Here is a 26365-nt window from a genome sequence, read left to right as displayed (position 1 = left end):
ACACGATTCAGTGTCCTCTGAGAGGAGGAAGAATTTTCATGGACTATAACAGCTATTCATGCAATGTTAGGGATATCATTAACATGAGATAACAACAAGTAGATGTAGCCAGTTTTATGGTATGTTTACACATTAAGAAGCAGGTTGTCCACCCTGGTTCTTGAAAAACATGACAGAAAGCACAACAATTAGGGCTGCCACGATTAGTCGACTAGTCACAATTACGTCGACTATCAAAATCGTCAACGACTGATTTAATAGTCGATGCGTCGTTTGAAGCTTTGTAAGATCCCAAAAGACACAGGAATAAGTAGTAGGATTTAAGAGTGTAATAACGGACTGAAACAGAAGATGGCAGCACTGCATGTACAAGGATGCCAGCTGCCGTTAAACCCTGAAGAAGAAGAAGCTGTGTCCAAGAATTCACAGCTCAGTTTCCAACAATGGCGGCAGCTAGTTAGTTTTAATATTACTCTTATTATTCTTTCTGGGTCACAAAATAAACGTTTAACATATTTTCAGGCGAGAATGTAGCTGTGTAAACCTCAAATATCTGCTCAGTTTATCAAGACACCACATATTTTCAAAAGCGCTCCGACGTTTTCGGAGACGTCTGTTACCCACTAGCTCGATAGCTAGCCGGGGGCTAGGCTCACTAGAGTCCGTGAGAACACCGGACTCCCGGCAAATCAACCCACCGCTGTCTTTCGCTACTCAGGTTAAACATATATAAGTCACTTAGATAACTTAAAAATGTTATTGTTTGGCTTTTTTTAGTATTTTATTTGTTCCTGAGTGAATCGGTTTGGTTGAGATTAAAGTTATAGTTTTTACACAGCTGAATAAACCTCAAGAAGACAGCTGATTATCAGAAGTGTGAGATGCTCGAGAATATACTCCGGTTATATTTTAGATAGCAAGGAGTTTATTAAACTTCACCGAACAATCTCCAAATTTCATTAAAATTTAATAAACGATCATCTTGTCTTTATTTTTAGTTAGCACATACCTTAAACACTTAAAGCTGTAAGCTAATGATAGTTATATAACAGCAGATGCTGCTGGTGCAATAAGTTGTACGTTTTATGTCCAATGGATGATGATCTGATTAGTTGACTAATCGCAAAAATAATCGGTGACTAGTCGACTATCAAAATAATGTTTGTGGCAGCCCTAACAACAATGCTGCAATTTCAATCATAGCAGTTAATAGGCAGTGTTTGTTATTGAACAATTGAAATTGTGTTGTCACCTGAGTGAAATCTAAACAGGAAGCCTGACTGTTTTCACCCAGCACAGATGCATCTCTACTTCTGTTTAGCATAAATCCTAATTGTAGTAAAGTTTGCCTTTTTTTTTCCTGTCTCCACAGACAGCGAAGGGAAGAAGTAGGACCATGTGACCACGTCTCACATGAGGAATGGCAGATTTATCAGACATCAATTCCATGGTGTTGAATAAGCTTCGCCTCGCTGAGAGGCAGAGAACAAAAAAGAAAAAGAAAAAATCAAGAAAAAAAAACTTCTTTCATTTCTTACTAATAAAAGAAGAACCACTTTTATAACTCATCACAGAGGAACTGATGAGCTAACAGCAGGACGGGAAGCAGGACCAGGACCTGTTTGAGGACGAACTACCTGTATAAATCCAGAATCACTGACTTTTAGAGCTTTTGGTTTTACAGAGTTTTGACAGAAGCAGGCGGCATGTACGAAACAAAACATCCCAGAGCGCCGTGCACTCAGCCCAACCAGGGCTGTGGTACTTAACTTTAGAAATGCACAGTTATTGTCGTGTATTATGATGATGATATGACTGAATGTATTGATGATGACTTACACTTTACCACATTAGTGTGGATCTGTTTTTTTTTTTAAAATGGGACAAAAACAGCATTAGGAAGCTAAAAAGTCTATTATTATCCTTATTATTCTCATTATGATTATTGAAGTGGAAGTCCTCCTCCCTCCATAGTGCTGACGCTACATTTGTATTACTAACCTGTAACTTGAGCGTAACCATGTTGATTGTATTGTCTTTATGTGAGAGTAAACCTTCACATTGACCTGCCCAGTGCCATGTAGGAACCCAGTGGTGTATATATTCTGTACAGATTCATGGCAGAGCACTAACATGCTTTATCGTACACTATGTTGATCTCCATCAGCCGTGTATGGGAGCAGAGGGCAGAGCGGGGACGACCGGCAGGAACAGAGCCACTGTTTATCTCGCTGACTTCAGTTTGTCTGCAGCACATGTGGCGATGTCATTGGTTAGACTCATACGTGATGAATACAATCAGTTTGTGCTTCTTATGAGTGGCAGTGTGCCTGAGGGATGTTAGTGTCTGTGAAATATCTTCACACCTACTGGATGCACTTTCATTATTTGCGTACAGATAGTTTTTCAGGTGTGCTATATTTAGGCCACTGTTGAGTGAAGTATAAGTAGCAGATGATTTCTTTTGAACGCATTGCAAATCTACATCTCATGCATCTGAGATTTGTACATCAGAGAAGGACATGGCCACTGTGACTTCCTTTACTTTTGAAGCCTCACCTTTACCATTTTGGTTCCCACCATGTTAGTCTGTTTGGAGTTCATATTTGGCCTAGGGAGTGGGGTGCTAAGTTATCAGCTAGCTAGTTACATCCATAGACTCTAACAGTGCAATGCACAGACACAGATATCTGCTAATTAGTGCTATATAAGAGAAATTTACATAGCACTAATTACTAACTATAACTTAAGCACAATTTAATTTTTTTTGCACGAGCATGTCCTGCGCAGCAGGTCATACAATGTAGAATGTATATAGAGTTTTGTTAAAAATGTTTCAAAAGGCACCAACGGCACAAACACAGTTGAGAGAGGAGAAGAGGTGAAGGCTAGCAGACAGTGATCAGGTACAGCTACCTGGGTTGGCACACCTGTCCCCCTTAACAAAATCCAAAGCTGAGCAGAAAAATAGATTCGTCCCTTATAGAGTTCTTATGAAAGAGCAGAATTAACTAATTTTATAGCTAATTTTTTTGCAGGAGCATTGATTCATTTTGGAGCTAGCCTCCAGCAGCTATTAGAAAGACTGCAATTCAACAGCAACATCGCATGCATGTTTTTGCATGTTTGAGCAAGCCAGACTGATAAAACCAGCGAAAGCAACAGTGTTTAGCAGCGGCTATGAGTAATATAGGGATCGTGTTTTCAAAAACTGAATTGTTTATTGAAGCATGCGCAGGGTCCATCTAACTGAAGTTCTGGAGCTCGCAGTCATGTCAAATACAGATTACTCTAAAAGTCTATAAATAGACTAAAAAATGCAAATTAGAACAGTTATAGTTTGATCTACTGTGAAAGATCATATGATATGTGACATGATACGTCTAATCTGATGAGCTCAAGTTAAACAGCTGGGGCTGGGGCTTATAAATTCTGTTGTTAAAACACCTCTCTGTGAAGGATAAGTCCAGTGAACGTTTTCCTTTCTAATGGAAATTATTTACAATAACCTCGAGGCTGCCTGAAACATGGTATTTTCACTCAGGTAAAATAGTGAGTTGATGGCAAAAAACCAAAAACAATAACTGGCACCGATTTGTTTATCAAATGGAACGACTAGATGCAGACTGTGAACTTGGGGTTGATTTCTGTTTTATTGTTAATCTTTTGTTTTTTCACATTGTGCATTAAATCATTGACTTGCATGAGATTCTGCTCAGTTTCGATTACAACACTTCACCAGCTAAACAGTTTTTAGATGCATAAAACAGAATATTTTAAGATTCTTGGGCTCTAGGAAAAAACTAGTTGGTGTGATTACAATATTTATTTTCAATGACATTTACAGTGATAGAAAAGTTGCCAGAAATATCTAATGAGATCAAATCTGCACTCAAATAATGAAACGTGGATGCACACTGGAATGATCCTTTTGTTGAAATGCCCACATTTGTATTGTCAGTGATGACTGTGGGGACATACTGTATATGTGGAGTGCCACAATCCTTCGCCCTGCTCATGCTCTTGCTCCCATGCTTTCTACAAGTTAACTAGCTCACAGCAGAGTCCCTGATAGACACAAAGGCCTGACTTTACCATTGGTGTTGTACCACTGCCAGCTTAAATAAGGTTCGGTAGATGCATGTATGTTTACGGATGATCCAAAATTTGTTCAAAACTCACTGGAGAACTACTGTCAGAGGCATAATGTTTATATCTGGCATATGTGCTTAAAAAAAGACCAACAGTAGACCTCTAATAGGCTGTTTCTGCAAATATAGTTTCAGGTTGTCAGTCAAGCAAATAATCCAAGGCTTATTTCACCAGCCCTCTGATCCAAAAGCCTCTGGATGGTCAGCTATTATCAATAGCCACCATGTCAAGAGGATTATGGCCGAGAGTGAGGGCCAGTTAATGGTTTCGATATCAGCTACAGACTCCAAACAGTTCCAAGTATGACCAGTATGATCTCCAAATATTTGGAAGCACTGACTAATGACTATTGGTTTAGGCTAAAGCCATGAGTAGCTCAATATCACAGTGCTGCAGTATGTGTATTTGTGAGTATTAATTAGACAATAGCCTTTATATGAAAGGTGAATCAAATAGATCAAATATCACAGAAAATTGTAGATCACAAAGTAGACACAGCCATTAGATTAAATGGACCCCCGATATAATTAACAGAATAATCATGTTTTAACTAATGAGTACTAAACAAACAATTGTGACTATAACCTCGCCAGGAAAGTGTGCACTGGGGTTATAACCCTACTGAACAGTAGGGGGCTTCCTTTTTGTATAATTGTATTTATTATAAATAACCTCTTGTGGCCCCTTGACTGACGACGTCATCCCAGTGGTCTACCTTGTCTATGAGTAGCTCTGCCTCACTCACAACACCTTACCTGCATAGTATCAGTGATCATTCTATTACTTGAATATAGTGCTATGAACTCTGTTTACAAGATGCTGTCAACTTTTGGGAGACACAGTGTTGTCTTTAAAAGGCTGCTTGGTATGTTCAATTCATCCACCTGGTATATCCAGTTATTCACACACTGAAAACGTACAAAAACATGAAACCTGCTGTTGCTTTTTTATACTGTATATGCCTTAATTCATATGTTTGGCAATCATGATTAAAGGATGTTTATATACATTTTTGGTCGGTGAAGTTTTCTTTTTTGTTTGTTTGTTTGTTTGTTTCTTCAGGATATTTGTGTTTCAACAGCATGTTGACCATTGGCTTTTTAAATGTTTGAAAAATAACTATGTGAAAAACTGTTTTATGTGATGAAGTGTAACACCTTGCATATGACAGGCAAACATCTGTCCTCTGTAAGGTACAAGTGATTTATAGGGTCCTGTTGGAAAACGGTTAGAAGATGATACTAATAGTAATAATACGAGAAAAAAATATTTCAGTTAATTCATATTAATGAACAATCTGTCAGTCATTCAAAATAATACATGATTATTTGACATGGTTGAATTTAGAAGTTCGGTTTAAGTGTGTTGCTCTTTGCTTACTTGATAGTAGTAATCAAGGTTATTAATACTAACTAAAATTAAACTAAAATGAAAACTAGACTTGAAAAAAAATAATTTTTTTTTTAATAAAAATAAGTGAAATGATTTTCTGAACTTGCAAAAGTAACTTTGTTTAAATTCAGCATTAATATTAATTTGGTTAAAAAAAAATTTGTTATCATAACCTACCTGAGGCCTTCATGTACGGTGGCCCTGAGAGGCCAAACGGACTGCAACTTAAAAAAAACACCAGCAATAAGAAAAAAGGTTGCAAAAGCACACAAAACACAACGGAAATAGGAAAAACGACAATGGAAATAGGAAAACTGAAAGCAGTAATGATAAATTCCTGCAACTGGTCCGTCGGATTATTGTCTCCCCAGAAACACTTCCCTTGTGCTTTTGGAAGTCTGTTTTTTTTCTTTTTCTATTTCTGTTTTCGCTTTTGCAGCATTTTTTTTTATTTTTTTTATTGCTGGTGTTTTCTTAAGTTGCAGTCTGTTTGGCCTCTCAGGGCCACCATATTCATGGCTGTGGTTAACAAGGACTGTCCAAAACATCACCTTCAGCACATTCCCTCCATGTGCTAACATAATGCTTTCAAAATTAACATTTTCAAACTATAGGAAGTAAATTTAAATAAGTAAACCCACACTGGAAACTAAATGAAAATCAGTTATATTAGAATTTTAAAAAAAAATCAAAACTAAATTACAAAATACTAAGAAAACACAAAACTATAATAACTCTGGTAGTAATAGCAGACGTAGCAGTACTAGTGGTAGTAGTAGTAATAGTAGTAGTAGTGGTTTACTTTTACTGCAGTTCCACCTCCTACCAGCATGAGGTGCTAAGAACTCGGGCGCCTTTATCATCACTTCCTCTTTGAAAACAAAATGGGTGGCGCCAAAGCTTGACAACAAAGCGGCTGTTTGCTGCCTGTAACGGTCGTACAGTTATTCTTTATGTAAACTACGTTTCTTTACCTTGACATCTTCGTCAAAACTCAGCTGAGCAGCGGCGGGAAGGAGAGTTTTCCCATTTTGAATAAAACTTTTTTTTCACTTCCTTGCTGTACAAATGTCAACATGGCTGCGAAGACTGACCAACTTCTCATCGTTTTGTCCATTCTGGAAGGTGAGCGATTTAAAGAGCTGGATATCCTCCGATAACCCTCCTACATTGGAGCTACCAGCCATGTTTGCTTATACGTGACGTGTTTGACTCGTTGGTACCACAACCGCAGCCGTTTAACGGGTGTTGTTAGTCCCATGGGGAAAAGCCGAACCTGTTGCTGCTGCAAGTGTTGGTGGTGATCTCAGGTCGGTGAATTAAATCCAGGCTGAGGAGGCATTAAGTGTTTGCTGCTCGAATGACACGCCCTAAGCTGGTGAAGCAGCTATTCCTGTCACAGGAGACAGTATAGAAGTCACGTTAAATGTCATTTATGCTGAGAAAGCTTCTTACACCTATGACTTTCTATATCATCGTTGAATTTGCAAGTCATCACTTTGTGTTGGTGTTGTGATGAATTAAGGCTTTCAGAGATAATGCATTAGTATTCTGATTTGTGACTCAGCACACAGCAGATAGGGTGGCCAGGTGCAACACCCCATGTGGGAGTTCACTGCTTTCTGTCTCTTGTCCACCTGTTTGGCCTTTGTTGGCCTTTATATGATTTCTTTAAACTATTCTTTTTACAAGGTGGAGTAGTTATACAGCATACATCTTTAGTGACATTCACAAACAAGAATTGAATGCAAAAGTTTTAAATTATTTCGAATTAAAAGGCCAAATTTACCATGACATTAATGGCCAGCTCAATTAACGAATAAGTCATAGTCACATATTGATTTATACTGACGTCATGATCATTTAATACAGCTACTTAGATGGTAAAAAGTAAATGGACTGATTCTTATATAGTGCTTCTCTACTGTGTACATCAAAACCTTTTGAAAGTGGGACAAAGTAGAGAATTGATCAGCATCTGTGTAACCAGTGTGTCGGAAAACACAATTAGGAAAATAACACTTTGTGTCAATCCCTAGGTCGTCACTTCCCCAAGAGTCCTCGGCTCAGTCTGGTGGTTCAGGCGAGCTTTGACGGAGAGCAGCTGGCCACGGATCCTGTAGAGCACCGAGAGCAACCGCAGTTCAGCACCGAGCTGGCCTGGGAGCTTGACCGCAGGACGCTGCACCAGCACAGGTTAGATATCATGTGTAGGGATGGGTATCGTTTAGGTTTTATCCGATACCGGTGCCAAACTGGTACTTTTGAAATGGTGCCGGTGCTTAAACGGTGCTCAAACCGGTGCTTAAAGAATGGAGAACACAAACTTTGTCCAAAAACCTCTCATGTTCAGCTGTTTTTTTTGTAAAATGATAACAGTGTTAGCCTTTTCTGCAGCTATGGGGCATATATGGTATCATTCTTGGCTGGAAGCAGTGCTTAAACAATGGAAAAAACACAAACTTTGTCCAAAAACCTCTCATGTTCAACTGTTTTCCACTTTTTCTTTGGTCATTTTAGCCTTTTTGGCCAGGGTGAAGGGAGTATCTGCCATCAAACAAGAAGACAGCCGCATGTAACTACGACGTGTTTGCTAGTTTACCTTACATGCATTAATGTAATAACGTGGTTAGCCTACTCAACGTAAATTACACACAAACAACATCAAGCTACTGACCCAGAGAAGAACGGCTGCTGCTGCATCATCATCCGTCATCATTTCTGCTACACTGGCAGGGCTAGGGGCCAGGACTCTACTCTTCGGGTTTTTGGGGGATGTTTTAAACGTAAAATGATTGGCTAGAATCTAAAGTGTATCACAGCTCAGGAAAAAAGCACCGAAATAAAGCACCGAAATGTGCGCTGCTTTTCGGTCTGGTTACTACCGTTTATGACAGAACCGGTCCCATCACGGCACCGGATACCGGTACCCATCCCTAATCATGTGTTTTTGAAACTTTTTAATCACATCCTGGGCTCTATGAGCAATTTAATATTTTTGATCTCATGATACAGCTGTTATTTTCATCATAGATTTATACAAAAGGTCTTCGTCGTTGGATTAATTTTTCCAGCCCTGTTCATGTCTATCTTTTATATTGTCTGTTCTTGACTCCACCCACTGTGTTTAGCTGCGATGCTTCTTTGCTACATGCTTGTAAACAGTGGAAACATAGCACATTCTACTGGATTTACTATGTGATGACTCAGCTGTTTTTTTGAAAATTATGTTGAGGTTAAAGTTGTGGTAATAATGTAAAAATCTAATTATTATTATCTAATTATTTAATTAAGAACCACAAAATACTAATATTAGAACAATTTCCATTAAATTACAGTAGGCTGAAAAGTGACTGTAGAACTGCAACCACATGCCTCCATAGACTGTATATTAAAGATGGACATAGCCAAGTACATGTAAAGTTACTTGGAACTGCAACCTTGGAAGAAAAAAAACAACAACCAGGAACCAAAAAAGGTTTTTGATGTCCGTACCTAATGCTCTGCCTCTTCACAACTGTACAGAGGCTGATTATTGTTATTAATTTTCCACAATTCACATGTTTGGACTTTCTTAAGACTTAAGTCAAAGAGGTTTCTGTTGAGCTGTAACAAATGTTTATTTGGCTAGTTCATGATTCCCTGGTTATTTTCTCATTTAATCGTTTGGCTAATTATGTTTTGTCCTCGTTGCTCAATGTGTCTTTTTTCTTTTTTCTCCTCACCTCCCAAATTGTTACAATAGATAGCTACTCCTCTCTGAGCCTGGCCCTGGTGGAGGTCTTTTCCTGTTGAAAGGAAGTTCTTCCTTCCCTTTGTCCCCAGGTGTTCGATCACAGCAGTTTGTCTGACTGTTTGGATGTTCTTTATAATACTTTTGATTTGTTAGGCAGCTACCTTTTGAAGTATTACAGAAACAAGTTTTCTCTCAAACCACAAAAAAACTTTCTAAAGTAGGGTTGTGGAAATGTTAGCCGAGTCACACTAATGCCTCTTGATGGCCTTGTCTCTTCAGACTGCAGCGAACTCCCATCAAGCTTCAGTGTTTTGCTGTTGACCCTGTCAGCAAGAAAAAAGAAAGCGTCGGCTACATTGTCCTTGACCTTCGATCAGTTCAGGAGGTCAAACAGGTGAACGTCTTCTCTATCTGTCTGTTCAAAGTTGTGCTGGTAGAAGATTCGATGTGCAGGGCTGATGTTCTGATAAATGTCTGTTGTGTGTATCAGGAGCCGCGCTGGTATCCACTGCTCAGCAGTAAGTACACCAAACAGAAACCTTCCCTACTGCTCAGCATGGTGTTGGAGAATGACAACAAGCCCTCTGAACCTTCCCCTGATAGGTTCAAAGCCAAGAAAGCCCCGCCCCGACAAGGTGAGCTCCCCAGCTCTCTTTCTTTTGTTTTCACCTTCCTTGGTTTTATCTTTTCTCTATTTAACTGTATTACATATGTTTGATGGTGATGAGCTGGAACAGTCTACATTCTAATAAACAATTTTTCTTTCTGAAGTCCAGTCGGACTCTGTGCTGAGTCGTCACTGCTGTGCCATATTTCCGCCTTAAAGAAACTTAAAAGAATCAGAGCAAAAGACAAAGCTTGGGTTTTTTTCCCTTTACCATCCTTCTATAAAGTTACTGCTTACTGTTTAGGTTTTGGTCACCCTTAAATATAAGGTGTGAGTAAGAAGAAAAAGGTCCAGATCTTGGCTCAGTTGTAGAGAAAACACTGACTCATGTAAGAAGGGAGAATAGTGGGTTGGCAGCATACATGGAGTTTTTAATGTGTAAAATCCGCCTCTATTTAAACCGGGCATACTTTTAATCTCCTCCAGGGTTCTAGATGTGAAAAAAAAAAATCAAATTTTTAGAAATTCTTGTCTTTTTTTCTGACAATGACAGACAACTCCAGAGCTTATCCATCATTTTGACAGATTAGTGCACTGATGGTGGATCTGGTGTAACTTTTACTGACATTGTAAAGAACAGTGATCTGATGGTCTGTCTCTTTCATAACATAGCATTAGTCATGTGTTATGTTAGTCATTACAGGGTCATAGCTGCAGAAGGAGCTCAGATCGTGGGATTTCCTTTCTGTGAAGTGAGCACTTGTAAGATCATAAAGTCGCACATTCAGAAAAATCTCATCATTTCTCTGTGAAAATATTCCCAATCTATAAAGTTGAGCCTCGAGCTGAAGTTCACTTAGTTCATATTTGCCTGTTAAAGTGCACTGACTGCGAGGGCTTTGTGTTTCGGCTGTTACTGCAGGGAAAAAATCATAAGGGAGCACTCTAAGCATTTACTTATGAGGGTGAAGAACTACTATTCTATTACTCATTACATTTAAAACAAATATAATATTTTCATTAACTCCTAAGACCCGAACTCTTCCACAGCATGCATTTTTAATTTGTCTTTGATATTTGGGCATATTGGGGCCCGATGAATGTAAAAACAAAGAATTACCAGATTTTTTTTTACCTTATTTTTGTTTTTAAGAAAAATAAGAGCCACATATGAGGATATCGTTTAAAATTTTGATAGAACAGTAGCAGTATAATGTCCTCGTAAGTGGATATCAGGCCCTTGTAGAGCAAAATTTAGTATTTTGATCTAAATAACCCAAAATGTGATGTCCACATATGTGGACGCCAGGTCCAAGGAGGTTAAGATTATCACAGTTTATACTTAGTCTAAATGCTATGTGCCGCTTTTTCGCAAGATTACATACAGAGGGTAATTCAGAAAATATTTTTACTGAGAATGGTTGCAGCTATTGATTATTTTACTAATTGAGTAATCAACTTATTATTCCGTCGATTAATCGAGAAGTCCGATAAGAAATGCTTTTGTTTTTTTAATAAGAAATAATAAACATTCAAAAGACAAAAAGCACGTCTTTCAGAATGAACTTTTCATTGTTTTCTATTTTAGAAATTGTAATGCTTTAAAGTTTAACTGCATATAACGTCTGTCATAAAAAATACATCCTTTTATTGTATTTATGTGCCATATTAAAATGTAACTTTAAAAAAATAAAATATATAAATATTAGATATTTTGAATAAATAAATACTCTCAAGTGCAGTCAAAGCTAAAGCAAAATCTTGGAAGGTTTTCTGACATTAATATGAGACAAGTTTTTGTGCTTTTGACAACAAGATAATGATGTAGACGTAATAATAATTCAGCGTTCTACCTAACAACCCTCAGGTCAGTGGTTCAGAGTTTATTGGTCTATGAACATTTTTATTGGCTTGTAGGGCAAAAAAAAGCTTTTATTTTTATAAATATGTTATATTCATTTTTCAAAATATGAATGCAGTTTAATTAACACAGTATTTTGTATTATTTCATTTTCAATCTGAGGAATTTCTTGTACACCCAAATGCCCCCCTGTAGACTCACCCGTGTGTGCTGCAGGCATCGCGCCACGTAAAATAAGACGTCTGTCGTCAGTCTTCAGGAAGCTGTGTAATTTAAACATCCTTTCAGACCAAGTTAACATTCTGCAGACTTTAATACAACCTCTGGAGACTTATTGCAGATTTATTTGCTGTGTAAACCAAACGGCAGTGGATGGAGCAGCTACAAAGTTCTTCATGTCAGAGTTTGTTGACCAGGTGGTTTGATGAAGGACGTTAGCTTTTTCCCAGGGAAGGTTTTAATGGTAATTCCAGGATATTTTGGATGCTAGAAACACGTTTTCTTTCACTCAATCTGAGCTCACTTTCTCAGTCACGGTGGTGTGTGTGTATGTGACAGTGTCATCATCACTGCTGTTGTTGCCATATCAGTGTTTTTGTTGAAAAACTGGGGGCTACATGGGCTTAATGTTGTCAGACGTTTTATTCATGCCTTGCGCCTAAATAAGGTTCAGTAGCAGGTCTGTTTTTAGTAACAAATGTGAATGAAACGCTCGTTTAACACAACGGCGTGCTAAAGAGCCGTTTTTACCTAAGCATTTAGTTTATTGTTGCAGCCCTAACTCTGAGTCCTTTTTGCTGCCAAGTTACTGTAACAACCTGTTCTGACATCTCAGTTTGTACACGTCACATCTGAAAATGTGTCTGAGGTGAACATTGCTCGATTTAGAGTTAAACTTCTGTTCACACAGTTCCTGGTTTGCAGCCATGATGTCTTGCTTGTGGTTTTGTGTAAGCGTTTCTCTGCTACCAGCAAACATCGGAGAGGAATAATTGGTGGTTTCAGTGAATAAAAATAAAACTTGTGGTTTCTTCACATCTACAACCTGTAAGATTTTTGTTTTTGCTCTTTTATTTACTGCTTGTTTTGATCTCCTTGCTATGCTGGTGTAGGTTCCTCCTCGGTGACCGATCTCCTCCCAGAGAAGCTGGAGGCCATACTGATCCCAGACCAGGGATACCATCAAGTAGGGCCGGCAGATCTTTGCCCCGACATGTTTGTCCTGTCTGTCACCGTGGCCTTCGCAACCAAACTAGAGCAGGTAAAGACCGAACTCTGACCCTGATGCCTGACTGATCACGTCACACCTAAATGTCGAATTGTTATTGCTTAAGATAATGTAGCCAAAGTGATGTCACACCCACGAATTTCCAGTATCTGGACTAAAGTTTGATAACAGAAAATGGAGAAACACTCTTTTTCTTGGCTCGCTCGTATGTTGTCACTGCTGCATGGGTTGTTTCTGTTTCCACGTGTCAGATAATGATGATAAACCCAGCTGACAGCATCCCCAGGCCTGCTATTTGGGGTCATCTAAAGGCACTCTGGGAGAAGCTGAGAAACGTATTAAAGAAATAAAAGCACAGCAGTTTTCTCAGAATGACTTCTAAAATATGGATGAAGAACATCACAGGTGGTTATTGTTGTTGAAACATTATTGCTTCATCTCTCAACTGCTCCTACAGGGACTGCCTCCTTTGGAGTGTCATAATAAGAGAGCAAAGACACTGAGTATCTCACTGCCAAATTAAACCAATCTCTTCTCCAACCATTGCAATTAGAATTGTTTTCACATTACACGCTGCGCAGCATTAGTTATAAATCTTAATTAATGTGTAGTTGGGGTGTTTTTATTTTATAGCTTAATGTGGCAGTAATTCTAATCTTGAATGTTTAGTATAACTATTAATTAATGTCATGCGTATATTAAACATACTAAAACTAATAAATAAATTGAAAAAACATGGCTGTGGTGTCAGGGGCCCAGATTAGCAGTTGCTTTTAAATAAGCCAATCCCTGCTGGCCTACAGCCTCTCCCACAAGATGTCTGCAGGTGGCAATAAGAAACGAGGGAGAGCTGAAGCTGATAACCAAATGACGTCCCAGAAACCCGAAAGCAGAGCGGGTGAGAGAAAACAAAGGAACCTGCAGGCACCCATTAATTATCTTTCTACTGGTTCACCAATGGGAGCCATTTTCAATTATTTCATGCGCTGTAGATTTTTTGACCAAAAGCTCTGGTTTTTATAGCAAAAATAAAGGCAGAAAAGTAATCGTTTTATCCCCAGAAGCCAAAAATGTAATTAAATGGAAATCCAATTAGTCGACCAGCCCTGCAAAGAAGAAAGGAAGCGCTGCGTGGCTCTGATGGCTGATGTGCTCTTCAGTGAAACAGATAAAATATAAAAACAGAATTCAAGAAGTACTAGCAGTGATTCTCTATAAACAAATAAATGAGTGTCATATTGACAATAACTCACTGTTGAATAGCCTAAATGTAATCAGATTTTAATTTAAATTGACGACTGTGTTGCAGTGGTTCGCGCTGCTACATCACAGCAGCTGTTGAATCCAGCAGCTGTCTTTCTGTGTACAGTTTGCATGTTCTCTTTGTACCTCTCTGGCTTCTCAGGCTTCCTCCCAGTCAAAACACATGATGTGATCCCAAATTGGTCATAGGTGTGTCTTTGAGCCTGAAACTGTCCAGGGTGAATTCTGCCTCTTGCTGGATGACAGCTAATTTAGGCTTCAGCCCTCCGCAACCCTGACTTGTTTAGCAAGAACCACCATGAGTGAAAGAAAGCCTCTGGCCATTGAAATATATCTAGAGAAGTAAATCTTGAGAAATGTTCTGTAGGGGAACATGTGGAAGGACCATTAACACTTACAGCTGCCCGTTTTCTCTGTCGGTGTACTTCAGGGTCACGCAACCGAGTCAAGTCGTTTGACTTTTGCTAACATTTTCTTAAAAACTGTATGTTTGAGTTAACTATCGATTAATTAAAAGTGAACTTCAAGTATTTATTCATATTTCACTTTAAATTAATACATTTTATGAAAATCTGCAGCTTCTGTGGCAGTTAAAATTGTTATAAAACAGTTCTTCAATAAAATAGTAAAATATATATAACTCTATAATGTTATCACACACATGCACACACTCGTATTTTACCATCATGCTGACTGAAACTGAAAAATCATCTTCACATGTACATGTAGACTTTAAAAGAGAATCCTTTAAAACCAGATATGTTTTTGTTTCGCTGTAGTTGGTCCCCAGCACCATGAAACTGTCAGCGGAGGGCTCAGAGTTCTTCTTCTACTATTCTTTACTGGGGAACGACATAACCAGCGAGCCTTTCCACAACCTCCTGAGTCCTGACTTTGAGCCAGAGCGCGCGTCTGTGCGCATCCGCAGTAGCAAACAGATCCTCAAAGCCTTCCTGTCTCAGCAGCCCAGTTTACAGGTGAGTGCTGACTGGGAGCTCCTGCCTCCCAGTTACCTGCTGTGTACCTGTATGTCTTAGTCCTTTCTCTTCCTCAGATCCACCTGTGCTGTGGGAATCACTCTTTGGGCAGCACTGACATTTCTCTCTCAGCTCTGGCTGGTATTTCCACGGATCTGGATAACAAAGCAGCGACACTAGAGGGAGCCTTTCTCCTGCAGCCTCCGAAGCGAGTCAAGCAGACGCTGCCTGCTCTGCCCACCGACCTGCAGCCGACTCTGGGAGTGGCTGTAACCCTGAGGAGGGAGGAGGTCACACTGCAGGTAAATGAAAACAAGTACTCAGAGTTTAATTTCTAAAACATTTATGATTGTGATGTTGTCAGCTCTAAATTACATGAGATGAATGAAGGATGAATCTTTGCACTCACAGCAATTTGGAGGGAGAGCAGAACTCTGCAAAGAGCCTCAGACTAGATTCCATGTGTTTTTTACCACTGTGGTTTTATAACTTCCTGATGCATTGGTTGTTTTTGTTATGCTTTATGATGGACCTGAGTTGTTGTCTGAGTATCACACTACATGTCCTGCTGCATGGTCTTGTGTCCTTTCAGCAGTCTGTGGGGAATAAAGAGGCTAGTGGAGCGCTGTCTCCTGCTGTTCCTCCTGCTGAACAGAGACCTCGAAGCTCTTCTCCAGTCCATAAGCCTGCAGGGTCTCCTCCACATCCTGGTCCTCGCGGTCCTCCTCTCCCTCCTCCTTCATCTCATACAGAGAGCGAAGCAGAGAGTCTGCTGGATGAGCTCCGGCACGGCAGAGAGCCGACAGGATTGGCAGGTAGAACTTAAAATAAGCAGCTGTCATTTTCACACGAGAAGTTTGAAAAGTTTAGAGCTGAGTTTGTTCACTGGTGTCCAGCTACAGATTTGGAGGCTCCAGCATCGCTGCCCAGACAGCCTGAGGTTGCAGCGGATGGTGGAATGTCATCCGTCAGTGTTTCTGCTCCCAAAGTCTCCATCCCCCCCTCCGCTCATCACTACTGCTTCTCTCTGGACCTTCGCAGCCTGGGAAACCTCAGCTTACCCCACCCCATTGCTGCTACGCTCAGGTGAAACACTTTATCTGCTCTCAGCTGTCAGAATGAGTTTTTCCACATACGGTGCTGTGCAGAGATTTTAGGGAACTTTAGATGTTCACATTAATATCTGTCAAACACTCAGCAGCACTGAGCCTGAGTCAGGAGGAAGCATTTTAATTTCCATTCAGTTTTATTTACATGGTGCCAAGCATTGGAAATCGCAGCTTGTTTACAACAACAATTAAAAAAAAATTATGTCAATTGAATTGATAAGAATTTAGCGATTCTGATGCCATTATTGATATTACTTGTTAATTCATATCCTTATCAATTCTCACGGAGTTCTCATTGACTCCACTTTGAGAGTCACCACCATCACTAAGCAAGATATCGAAGACATTCGATTCTTGCAAATTAATTGCATGCTGTGGGTCGAAGGTTTGTCGGAGGTATTTTTCCTCTTTTTTCTGAGTCATTACTGGTTTTACTTAAGTATTTACTGGAGAAATTAATTAATTACACAATGTGATGCATTAGTTTCTTGTTTCTCCGTAAAGTCACCTGAAATGCATTTTCTTATAGTTACATTTTACAATATAAGGCGATAGGCCACACCCAACATACCGGCACCTAATGCACTATCCTAATGAGCACACACATGATCTTTCTCTTAGTATGTAAGCACAACACCGGCAACACAAAACAAACATGAAAACCAGCACAAAGCGATCGCCACAGTGATTCTACTTTAGAAACATTAGCAGGTGGAAACTGAGGCTGTAGCCTGAGTGGTCATCTATTTGTTAGCTGTTGAGGTTCAGGGTCTGGCTGCTTGACTGGGGTCTGCATTCACTCAGCTGTGGGGTCTTGGCTAGCTTAGTGTTAGCATGCTGTCTGTGCAGGTGCTTGTAAACAGCCAGATTCATGTTAGCATCATAATGCAGTTGTTTCTGTCCTGGATGCAGTTTGAACTTTACCATCTCGCTCTAGTCTTTTAGACCAATTTTTTTTAAAAATGAAACGGCCATATCCACGTTATAGACTATACCACTATTTCCCTTATCTGGCACACAAACTGAAATCAGCTGATTGTAGTGCAAGTGGAACCGATAAGTGGAGTTGATAAGCAAGCAGACTAACAATTACAATTACAAATTCCAGCATAACTAAAATTTCTGGGCCTAAAGTTGTTATTAATGAAATACACAAATTATTTGCATTAAGAACCTACAAATCCTGTCTGCCATGATTTCGTTCCCATATAAAAATCAAGCCCAGTTGCGACTTGCAATCATGCAATGCTATCAGTGCCATTAAACCTGTTTAAATGTAGTTTAAGATGTAAACTACCTGCTAAGTATCTTGAAAACTGGGTTAATGGGGCCAGTAACTAAGTACTTTTAGTGCTTTAAAGGTCTGTATAAGTGTGGATGGTTAATTTATCTACTGTTCAACATAGAGGAAGTAGTTTTCCTGTATTTTACTCACAATCATCACTTCTAACAGTTTATTTTAAAAAATCGGTTATAACAAACATGCCTTTAAAAAAATTATTATCCTAAGATTCCATGGACTTCTGTCTGGTGTTTGATTGAGATAATTTTCTATTTAGGAATCCATCCAAATGTTTAGTGCAGTGGTTTTAATTTTATCTGTTCATTGATGGTTGTATATTTGTCACACTTCAGGTATTCCTACCAGTTCTTCGGCAGTGCTGCTCCGATCATGACTAACCCTCCTGTGGAGCTGCAGAGGAACACGGAGGTGTCTCTGCCTCAGTCCTACTGCGCCTTCGACTTTGCTGCCCTGCCACAGCAGCTACAGGAAACCTTCAGCAGGTAGGGAAAAAAACTTCATTCTTCCATCAAAATTTAAAGAAGTGCAACTATTATAGCAACTGATGGAGCCTCATCATGCTTTAAACATATGGAAGGAGATCAAAGTTGATCGCAGTTAAATAATTCACTTTCATTCAGTATCAGTAAATATTATCAGGGAAAAATATTCAGTGTAACTTACCTTGTATATTTATAAACGTCCAGTGGTGATATTTTTAATGATAACACAGTAAAACATAAATAAGTGCAAAGAAACCATCTCACCTTCATACATTATTTAAACAAAGCTGAGCTGTCAGGTTTATCGTGGGTTTGCTTTTTGTCCTCCTGCTTGAGGGATCAGCTCTCTGACTCTGTGTCAGCCAACAGGCACAAAACTCTTCTGATGGAAAAATAACTCCAGACCTATTATAATGGCAGCTCGAATAGTGTTTCCTTTTAAGTTATCATCTATAATTATCTTTTCCTTTTACTTCAAAGTTTGTTTTTTATGACAGTATAAATGACATAAATGGGTGAAAAATTAAAGGAAAAACCTGAACGATTGAACCCTTCAGTGATTTCCTTTCTCTTAGTTCTGCTGTAGAGAACATTTTGCTGTTATGTTTTGTGACACCTTTCAGGGAATGGTCACTGCAAATGAACATGATGCCCTTTTTTTTAATTTTTAAATCCTGTCCTGTCTGGCAGCTTTTGCAATCAGAGTTGTGATCTGAGTGCACTGTGGTGCCAAACACATTTTGCTTTTCCAAAAACAGCTATATAAAATCTTTATAGCCTCCTTGTGTTCATGTGAATCTTTTATCTGATTATTTATTCATTTCCTTTTGTGTTATTTCAGTTATTACATTATATGTGATGAAATATGACAATGTGTAATTATGACAATGTGTAAGGTAGGACAGGCAGGGGGAAAAAGTGTGTGGGGGGGGGGGAGTATAATAATAGGATGGAGCACAAATAGAAATGAACAATGTATCGACACCTGCTGCACCTGTAAGAAAACCAAACATACAGCACCTGGAACACAAAAATGAGAAAATACACTGATCACCTGAGAGATGTTTATGTGTATTTGTCATGAATTGACTTGATAATGAGGGTGGGAAGCTGCAGTAACAACCCCACAAGAGCAACAGACAGATGGAGATGGAACCACGAAGACCCCAAAGAGTACTGAGGACCCAAGGCCACACATCACTGCAACACCCGCACATCCATCCAAGGAGGAGAAGGATGGAGGCCCCAGATGGGGTGCCCACGGGCAAAGGGTGAGACTCCCAGAGGCAATAGGCAGTGGACCTGCTAGAGGCGGGCCACCCTGTTACAAGTTGATAACACAGCCACCCAGCACGCAGCAATCCCCCCCCCCCCCAACGAGATCGACCAAGCTACCCTGACTCACAAAGGGAGCGGGCCAACGGCCACACCAGAGCACGCAACCTGGAACCAACAAGCAACCACATCCCAGGGAAGAGGTATAAGCGTCCAGCAGGGAGCGGTGACCATGTCCCACAGGGTCCGGGGCTCAGCCATGCACACACACACTCATAGACCACTCACTCACTGTCACATGCACACACGTTGACATCCCACCTTCGAGATGTCACCGATGACATCGCCCCGCGCCAGCAGCAAACAGAAACACCATGCATGCTGGTAGTCACCTGGTTTTTCTTTCTTTCTTATTCTTAGAGGAAACATTTTGATCCTGATACAGTGTTTCCATAGAATCAGATTGTATTTGTGGCAGTAGTGAGGCTGGGGAACATGTATACGGATGTGTTTTTGTGAGAAAGATGGCTCACTCGTACTTAAACTGGATTCATAAATAATGTTGTGAACAGACTTCAGCTCCACAGTTTTGAATTGCAGCTGGCGATAGTTGTCCTTGTTCTCTTATGACGCCTCATTGATCTCAGTGTAGCGGCACGAGCTCTCCTGCTACAGCTCATACTCCTGCAGCTTTGTACATGAATGCCAGCTATGCTTGATGAGATGAGCTCCACTTTTTAAAGTGAACCGGTTGGTAACAAATGTCCTAAAAAGTGGTTTAATAAAACCACTAAAGAAAAAATGGAGGAATGTTCATTAGTTTGATGTTAGTTCAGAAGAAGTGTTAAAAAAGCAGCAGGGGGATTTCATGTGTTTTAACTGTGTGTTGTAGAGTTCCTCTGGTGGTGGAGGTTTGGCACAGAGATACAACCAGCCGTGACCAGCTGATTGGACGAGCCTCCATCCAACTGTCTCAGCTGTTGAGCACTGAGAAGAGCAGATTCCTGGGATCAACTGGAGAGCAGTGCTGGAGACAGACTCACCTGGACAGAATCCCTGTCGTCCAAAAACACCGGTAGAAACCAGACTGACTGATGGATCACGTAATGATGATTAACCTCTGTTTAACAGCTGCATTTCTATCTGTCTCTCAGGCCTGGTGAGAAGGTGGCAGAGTTGGGTTACATGGCAACGCTAGAGGACCTGGGATTGGTTAAAGCCACAGAGGTCATAGTGTCTGACTCATCACAGGTGAGAGAGCAGCGCAAATAACAGCCGGTATGGTGCATCTTCCTTTCAACAAGATAAAGAACAAAGATTTTCTGGATTTAGATGACTTAGTTGTGTTTTAGTCGATCCCTCCGTGCAATATTTTTCACCATCAGTCAGACTGAAAACTGACTTCTTTTACTTGCTGCACCATCTGTGGTACAGAGTGCTATTCTATAAAAGCTGCTTTCAGTTCATAACTCTCCAACATGATACACGAAGTATTGGATGTGGAGTCACAGCTTTAGTTGATTTTATAAGGTTTAAATGATTTTTAAGCACGTCATCTACAATAAGTGCCTTTTAAAGAAACAGGATGTAAACCTTTGTTTCAAAGGATAAACTGAGTGCCAGGGTTTGAAAAATATGTTTTTAACTGAGTCATGTTCCAAAAATAAAACTATATAAACACTGGAGAGCTGGGAATGTGTTCTGCTCTAAAAACAACCTTTTTCTGTCCATGCTAGTTTTCTTTTAGAGATAAAAAAAAAAAGTCGCCTGGTCTTTCTAGTCTTCTATCACCACGGATTACTTGGAGTAAAATGTTGTTTGTTTCTAGCTCAACTAGATCACTTTTGACATGTTTATTTTCCTACATATCTACAGAATGAAGTTGCACCTCGCTCGCAGCCATCCTTCCACCCCGCAGTGCCCAGACCTGCAGCTTTCAGCCTCCACACAGCGCCCCTGGGTCCTACAGTCCCCAGAGAGACTCTGGAGTACCGCACAGCCCTGGAGCTGGAGATGTGGAAGGAGGAGCAGGAGGATCTGTTTGATGATCAGGTAACCACTAGCTCCATGCAGTTTATTGGATTCTTACGGCGCTCAGATATTTTCTTACTTTTGCCAAAAATTGAACAATTTCTTTCCCTGTAGGAGTCGACTATTATATAACATTTATAAAATATGCTTGTTTTAGCTGAGGAAGAAGGAGCTGAGCCACATGCAGGCGTTAGCAGAAGAGTGGAGGAGGAGAGACAGAGAGAGAGAAGCTCTGGTCAAGAAGAAGGTGGAGAGTCTACACCCGCCTACACAAATTCACATATCAATATATGCTTAAGTTTTACTGAAAGGTCCCCCCTGCTCACTTCTCCACATCTGTGTGTGTTTGCAGGAGGTGGAGTACAACCTGCTGGAGGAGCAGCTTCAGAAGACTTTGTCTGATCTGGAGAAGAGAGAAAAACAGTTGGCTGAGGCTGAGCTGGAGGTCTGATGCTAGCTGATGACACAACATACAGTATCAAAGGCTCATAATATTCATACAAATTATTGTAATTGTAATTCTGTAAATGTGTGTTTTAGTATGTTGTCAACACTTAAGAATTGCTTGACAGAAGAAAGACTGTAGACAGAAAATTGATCATCAGACATCACATGAAGTGTTTGGATCATTGCATCATTCAGTAATTTATCAGCATCTGTCATCATCCATCACCTGAACCGCTTTATGACTTTTATGCCACACATTGTAGCACCATCTTGTGTACAACGTTATATATAAAACCGATTCTTCATTCATTCCAAATGCTAATAGCTCACACTTCAAAAGCAGCTATCAGTAAAACTGTACTTTTTGTAGTTCTTGTTTAACATAGACTAGAAATTATGTAAGTGTAATCTTGCCCCTTTATAGCAGGTTTTGTTATTCTAGAAAATGTAAGCATAACAAAGACACTTCAATAAATCTAAAGATACAAGTGTATGTTTTAGATCTTTGGCTCTTTTAAAACACTTTTAGTCAGAACATCGGCTGTGCTGATGTTTAACATGTAGATTAAAGATGAAATGCTACACAGAAGTCTTCATTAAAGCTTCTCCAGGGCTATTTTGACCATAGAATGTATGTAAAAGCCTTTAGTATTATTATCAGAATAATAATTTTTTTCTGAGACCTCTTAAAGACCCCATTTAAGCAGACCCTTTGACTCTTGCAGGCAAAGTGTTCATTGGTAGATTGTAGATTTTAGCTCTCTGCGAAGTGTAATATCTAAAAATGTATTGATTATAGACAATATGAAATGCATGCATTCTACGTATATTTCGCACATACAAAGGTAGAGGGAAGTGACCAGGCAGTGACATTCACTCTAGTCAAGATTATAACTGACCAAACCGTTTCTCTACAGTAAAGTGAGTGCATCTCTGTTTTCAGACTCAGAGGCTGCAGAGGGAGCTGCGGGCCGAGCATGAGCTGACCCAGAGGGAACTGCAGGAGAGCAGCAGGCGACTGCGACAAGAGTGTGACCACCGGGTGGCGCTAGAGAGAGAAAAAGGCCGACTGATGGAGGAGGAACGAGCCCGTTTACTGCTGCAGGTAGAGATAGAGGATTAATCTGTTTGACTGATTCTGATTGTAAAGTAAAGTGACTTCTTCTATTCTTTTCTTTGTGCTCCTGTTGTGCAGATTGCAGATGGTGAGTCTCGGTACAAACAGCTGGAGAAAGAGTTCCAGCTGTTCAGAGAACAACAGAACATCAGACCCGAGTTCAGACTGCAGTCAGAGATCAACCTGCTCACCCTAGAGAAGGTAAAGCAGCTGCTTTAGGAATAGTACTACCTGGAAAGACGGTACTCATTATAAGGAAATTAAAGTCAAAGTTACAGCAAAAGAGTAAAGAAATAAAAAACTGACAGACCTTATTTGTACATCACCTTTCTGTGCAGGTTTCCAGGTTTTCTTCACAGATATACAATAAGCTGATGGGACAGAGCAAATGTAATATATCAAAATATTACAAGATGAAATTTAATGAAACTCACAGAAAATTACACAATTTGCACTCTACAGGTTAGTTAGTGAAATAAAGCAATATTAGAGAAAATGCTAAAAAAGCTGCTAAAAGTCTAAAATAATAAAAAATATTATACAACATGTAATATTACAATATTACATAAAACAGTGCTGTATAACCTTTTTAAGCTAAAAGGGTTAAATAACATTAATAAATTTTTGCAATAATAACTCTAAAATAAGTAAAAATAAAGCAATACTGAAAGAAATAAACTAAAAATGAAAACAAAAAAAAAAATGCAACACAATAAATATGCTATTGAAAAAAGCACAAAAGGTGTTTTTCGTTGTCAGGTGGAGCTGGAGAGGAAGCTGGAGTCCGCCACTAAATCCAAGCTACACTACAAGCAGCAGTGGGGGCGTGCCTTAAAGGAGCTCGCTCGATTCAAACAGGTATGGTTCACCCATTCTTATAGGAGGTGTTTACTGCAGAGTGCTAAACTTTTATACCGGGGTTACAGATTTAAAGGATGGGTAGTCTTAACAATGCATGTTTGCATGTTAGTATGGGCTGTAAATGTATGTTCATACTAGTTGTCTAAGTATAAAAATATGGGCCAGTGGTTATTCCTGTTAAGTATGTAAATGTGTTTAAAAACTCATAACAAACCAAACATAAAAGGGATTTTTCAGCAAATTACAGTTACTTATTTTTGATTTTAGAAAAGCGCAATAACATCTGAAGCTAAATGTTGCAAGTTGATATTCATAGACTATTCCAGTATGTAATGACATCAGTAACCAGATGGATGAAAACAAGACTAGTAGTCCAGAATCTGGACAGAACAGGACAGAATGATGACAGCACTACCTGAAACTGACAAAAACAAAACCCAAACTTTACCATTAAAACAAAGCGAGTGAGAGGAGCTGACCTCGGACCGTCTTGACAGCGGTCATATTTCACAGCAGATAATTGTAGTTTTTCAGTGAGGGGATGCTGCAGGTTTTTAAATCTGCTGCTAGAGAGGAGCTGTCAGTGTTAGGACATGTAAGCGCTCTGTTTAAAGACATAGAGTGAGCAGAGGAAACCAACCATAGCTCCACAAACGTCACATCATACTGAGGATGCAGCAGCATGGAGATGTGTGATTGAGTTTTAAGGCAATTTAAAAGTTACTGTAGACTTTATATTGCTGTCACCTTTTTTGGTGTTGTCTTTTTATTTCCTCAATCTAAACATGTTCTTTTTAGACTAACTGGTGATTCTAAATTGGCTGTAGGTGTGAATATGAGAGTGAATGTTTGGTTGCCATTCAGTGTGTTGGTCCAAATACTGCGACAGATTTCATCACCCTGCAGTTGGTCGCCAAGTTGAGTAATTCACTTTAGTTTAAAGTTTATAGCTTAAACATAATCTCAAAGGAAGAAATTTCCATTAGGAACAGTCTCATTGAGCGGGAGTGACCATCGATGACCAGCTAGGGGGTAAAAAGAGAGGATAAAGGAGCGTAGAGAGATGACAAACAAAAAGGCCAGAACTTAAACTACAAGAGAAACTGGACAAAAGCTGAAGGTGTGCAAAGAGTGGAGAAGCAATGTTTGGTGCATCATGGGAAGTTACGTGAAAGCATCAACAGCAAAAGATGGAAATGGAAAACTGGAATTCAGCTTTTGGTTAGTGACGTCTGCTGCTGCTCTACTCTAATAGGGACCATAACTTAAAAAATGACCATGACGTTGTATTTAATAACGCATGAAAGCAGTCTTTTTGAAAACGGAGGAGTTGCTCTCTGCTGGTCATTAAAAAGATTTAAGGCACTTTCACGTTGCTACATGCATCTTTTACAGTATACACTCTGTGGTCAGAGGCCCAAAAAGCATCAAAGTGTATATATCTATGCTGTTTGAGGATTAAGAGTGGATTTGTGTTGGTTTTGTGTCCTCACAAGTTTGAAAAGACACACGTGTGTGTTTGTATGTCTGAAGGAGAAAGAAAACGGGTGGAGAACGAAGTGTGTTTTTACATTGGTGTCAAATATTTAGCAGAGTTGAAGTAGACAGCCATCAGTTCTTAACAGCCCATACACACTCATCCACCTATCTTTGTGAGGACTCTGATTCACATATAACTACTAAATGCCTAAACCTAATACCAACCCAAACCCTGAAACCAAACCCTTTGAAGGTCTGTCACAAAGTGAGTGAGCACGTCATCACTCCACAGGCCTACAACTGAAACTTGTCCTCACAAGGGTAGACGTTTACGTGCACACACACAGCACTAAGTGGGGCTTTAGTCAGACTAAGCCTAATGTAAACACACGCAGACGCACAGACCTTATCTGACAAACTAATAACTGTTACCGACATTAACCAGCTGGAAAACTGGACGGACATTTTTCCTCCCCCTCGCTCTCCGTCTCTCTTTCATTTTTCCTTTTTACAGCAGCCTTGCCTCTTTTGTTTCCTCCTGTCTCCTTTTTTCTTCTTGTTTGACAGTTTCTCCTTCTCTTGTGCCTTCACTATTTATCACCTTCAAACTTCTTCCTCATTTTAGTTCCCCTTTCTTTTCTTAATTTTGGCATTTGACTTTCTTTGTAACCTTCACTATTTGCCTTCTTTCTCTTTTAGTTTCTTCGTCTGCCTCACGTATCCTTCCTTGTACCTCCTGTCTGCCTCCTTTTGGTTCGCCTTCCTTTTCGTTTCCCATCTTTGTTCTCACTTTTTTTTCTTTTGGTTTTTCCTCCCCATCCCTCCTTCCTCCCCTCTCTTAAGTGCCACATCATTGTAAAGAAAACACAGAGTGATTTATGCACCTCTAAGGGGGTTCAGCTCTGAGTGTCACCCCCCACCTATTAATCATTCCCTGGGTTTGCGTTGAGCAATAAGCTAGTCAGGCGCTAACTATTCAGATGTCACACTCTCGCTTTTTATAAAATATCAGGCCTGTGTTTACACGACCATCCGTCTTGGTGCG

General features: G+C 39.7%; 2 protein-coding genes across 3 annotated transcripts in view; both read left to right on the top strand.

The window, feature by feature from the left end:
* znf608 (zinc finger protein 608) overlaps positions 1-5155 on the top strand; it is a 72685-nt gene extending 67530 nt beyond the window's left edge. For both annotated transcript variants that reach the window (XM_035910727.2, XM_006797680.3), the window contains exon 9: positions 1373-5155. In XM_035910727.2, coding sequence (XP_035766620.2) covers positions 1373-1392 — 20 coding nt within the window. In that variant the 3' untranslated portion in view covers positions 1393-5155. The remainder of the gene's footprint in view (positions 1-1372) is intronic.
* Positions 5156-6428: 1273 nt separating this feature from the next.
* The window catches only part of cep120 (centrosomal protein 120), a 33587-nt gene continuing 13650 nt past the window's right edge, over positions 6429-26365 (top strand). Inside the window, exons 1-18 of the mRNA XM_006797678.3 lie at positions 6429-6669; positions 7584-7740; positions 9560-9674; positions 9771-9915; positions 12861-13009; positions 15019-15216; positions 15294-15518; positions 15809-16031; positions 16113-16302; positions 17961-18110; positions 20278-20460; positions 20540-20636; positions 21261-21437; positions 21574-21663; positions 21769-21861; positions 22807-22968; positions 23059-23181; positions 23740-23838. Of these exons, the coding sequence (XP_006797741.2) occupies positions 6621-6669; positions 7584-7740; positions 9560-9674; positions 9771-9915; positions 12861-13009; positions 15019-15216; positions 15294-15518; positions 15809-16031; positions 16113-16302; positions 17961-18110; positions 20278-20460; positions 20540-20636; positions 21261-21437; positions 21574-21663; positions 21769-21861; positions 22807-22968; positions 23059-23181; positions 23740-23838 (2625 nt within the window). The 5' untranslated portion in view covers positions 6429-6620. The remainder of the gene's footprint in view (positions 6670-7583; positions 7741-9559; positions 9675-9770; positions 9916-12860; positions 13010-15018; positions 15217-15293; positions 15519-15808; positions 16032-16112; positions 16303-17960; positions 18111-20277; positions 20461-20539; positions 20637-21260; positions 21438-21573; positions 21664-21768; positions 21862-22806; positions 22969-23058; positions 23182-23739; positions 23839-26365) is intronic.

The sequence above is a fragment of the Neolamprologus brichardi genome, chromosome 12 (assembly GCF_056152115.1).
Source record: "Neolamprologus brichardi isolate AB-2024 chromosome 12, ASM5615211v1, whole genome shotgun sequence".
In the NCBI taxonomy this organism is placed as follows: Eukaryota; Metazoa; Chordata; class Actinopteri; order Cichliformes; family Cichlidae; genus Neolamprologus; species Neolamprologus brichardi.
Note: the sequence above shows the minus strand (reverse complement) of the source record. Positions and strands in the feature narration are given on the sequence as shown.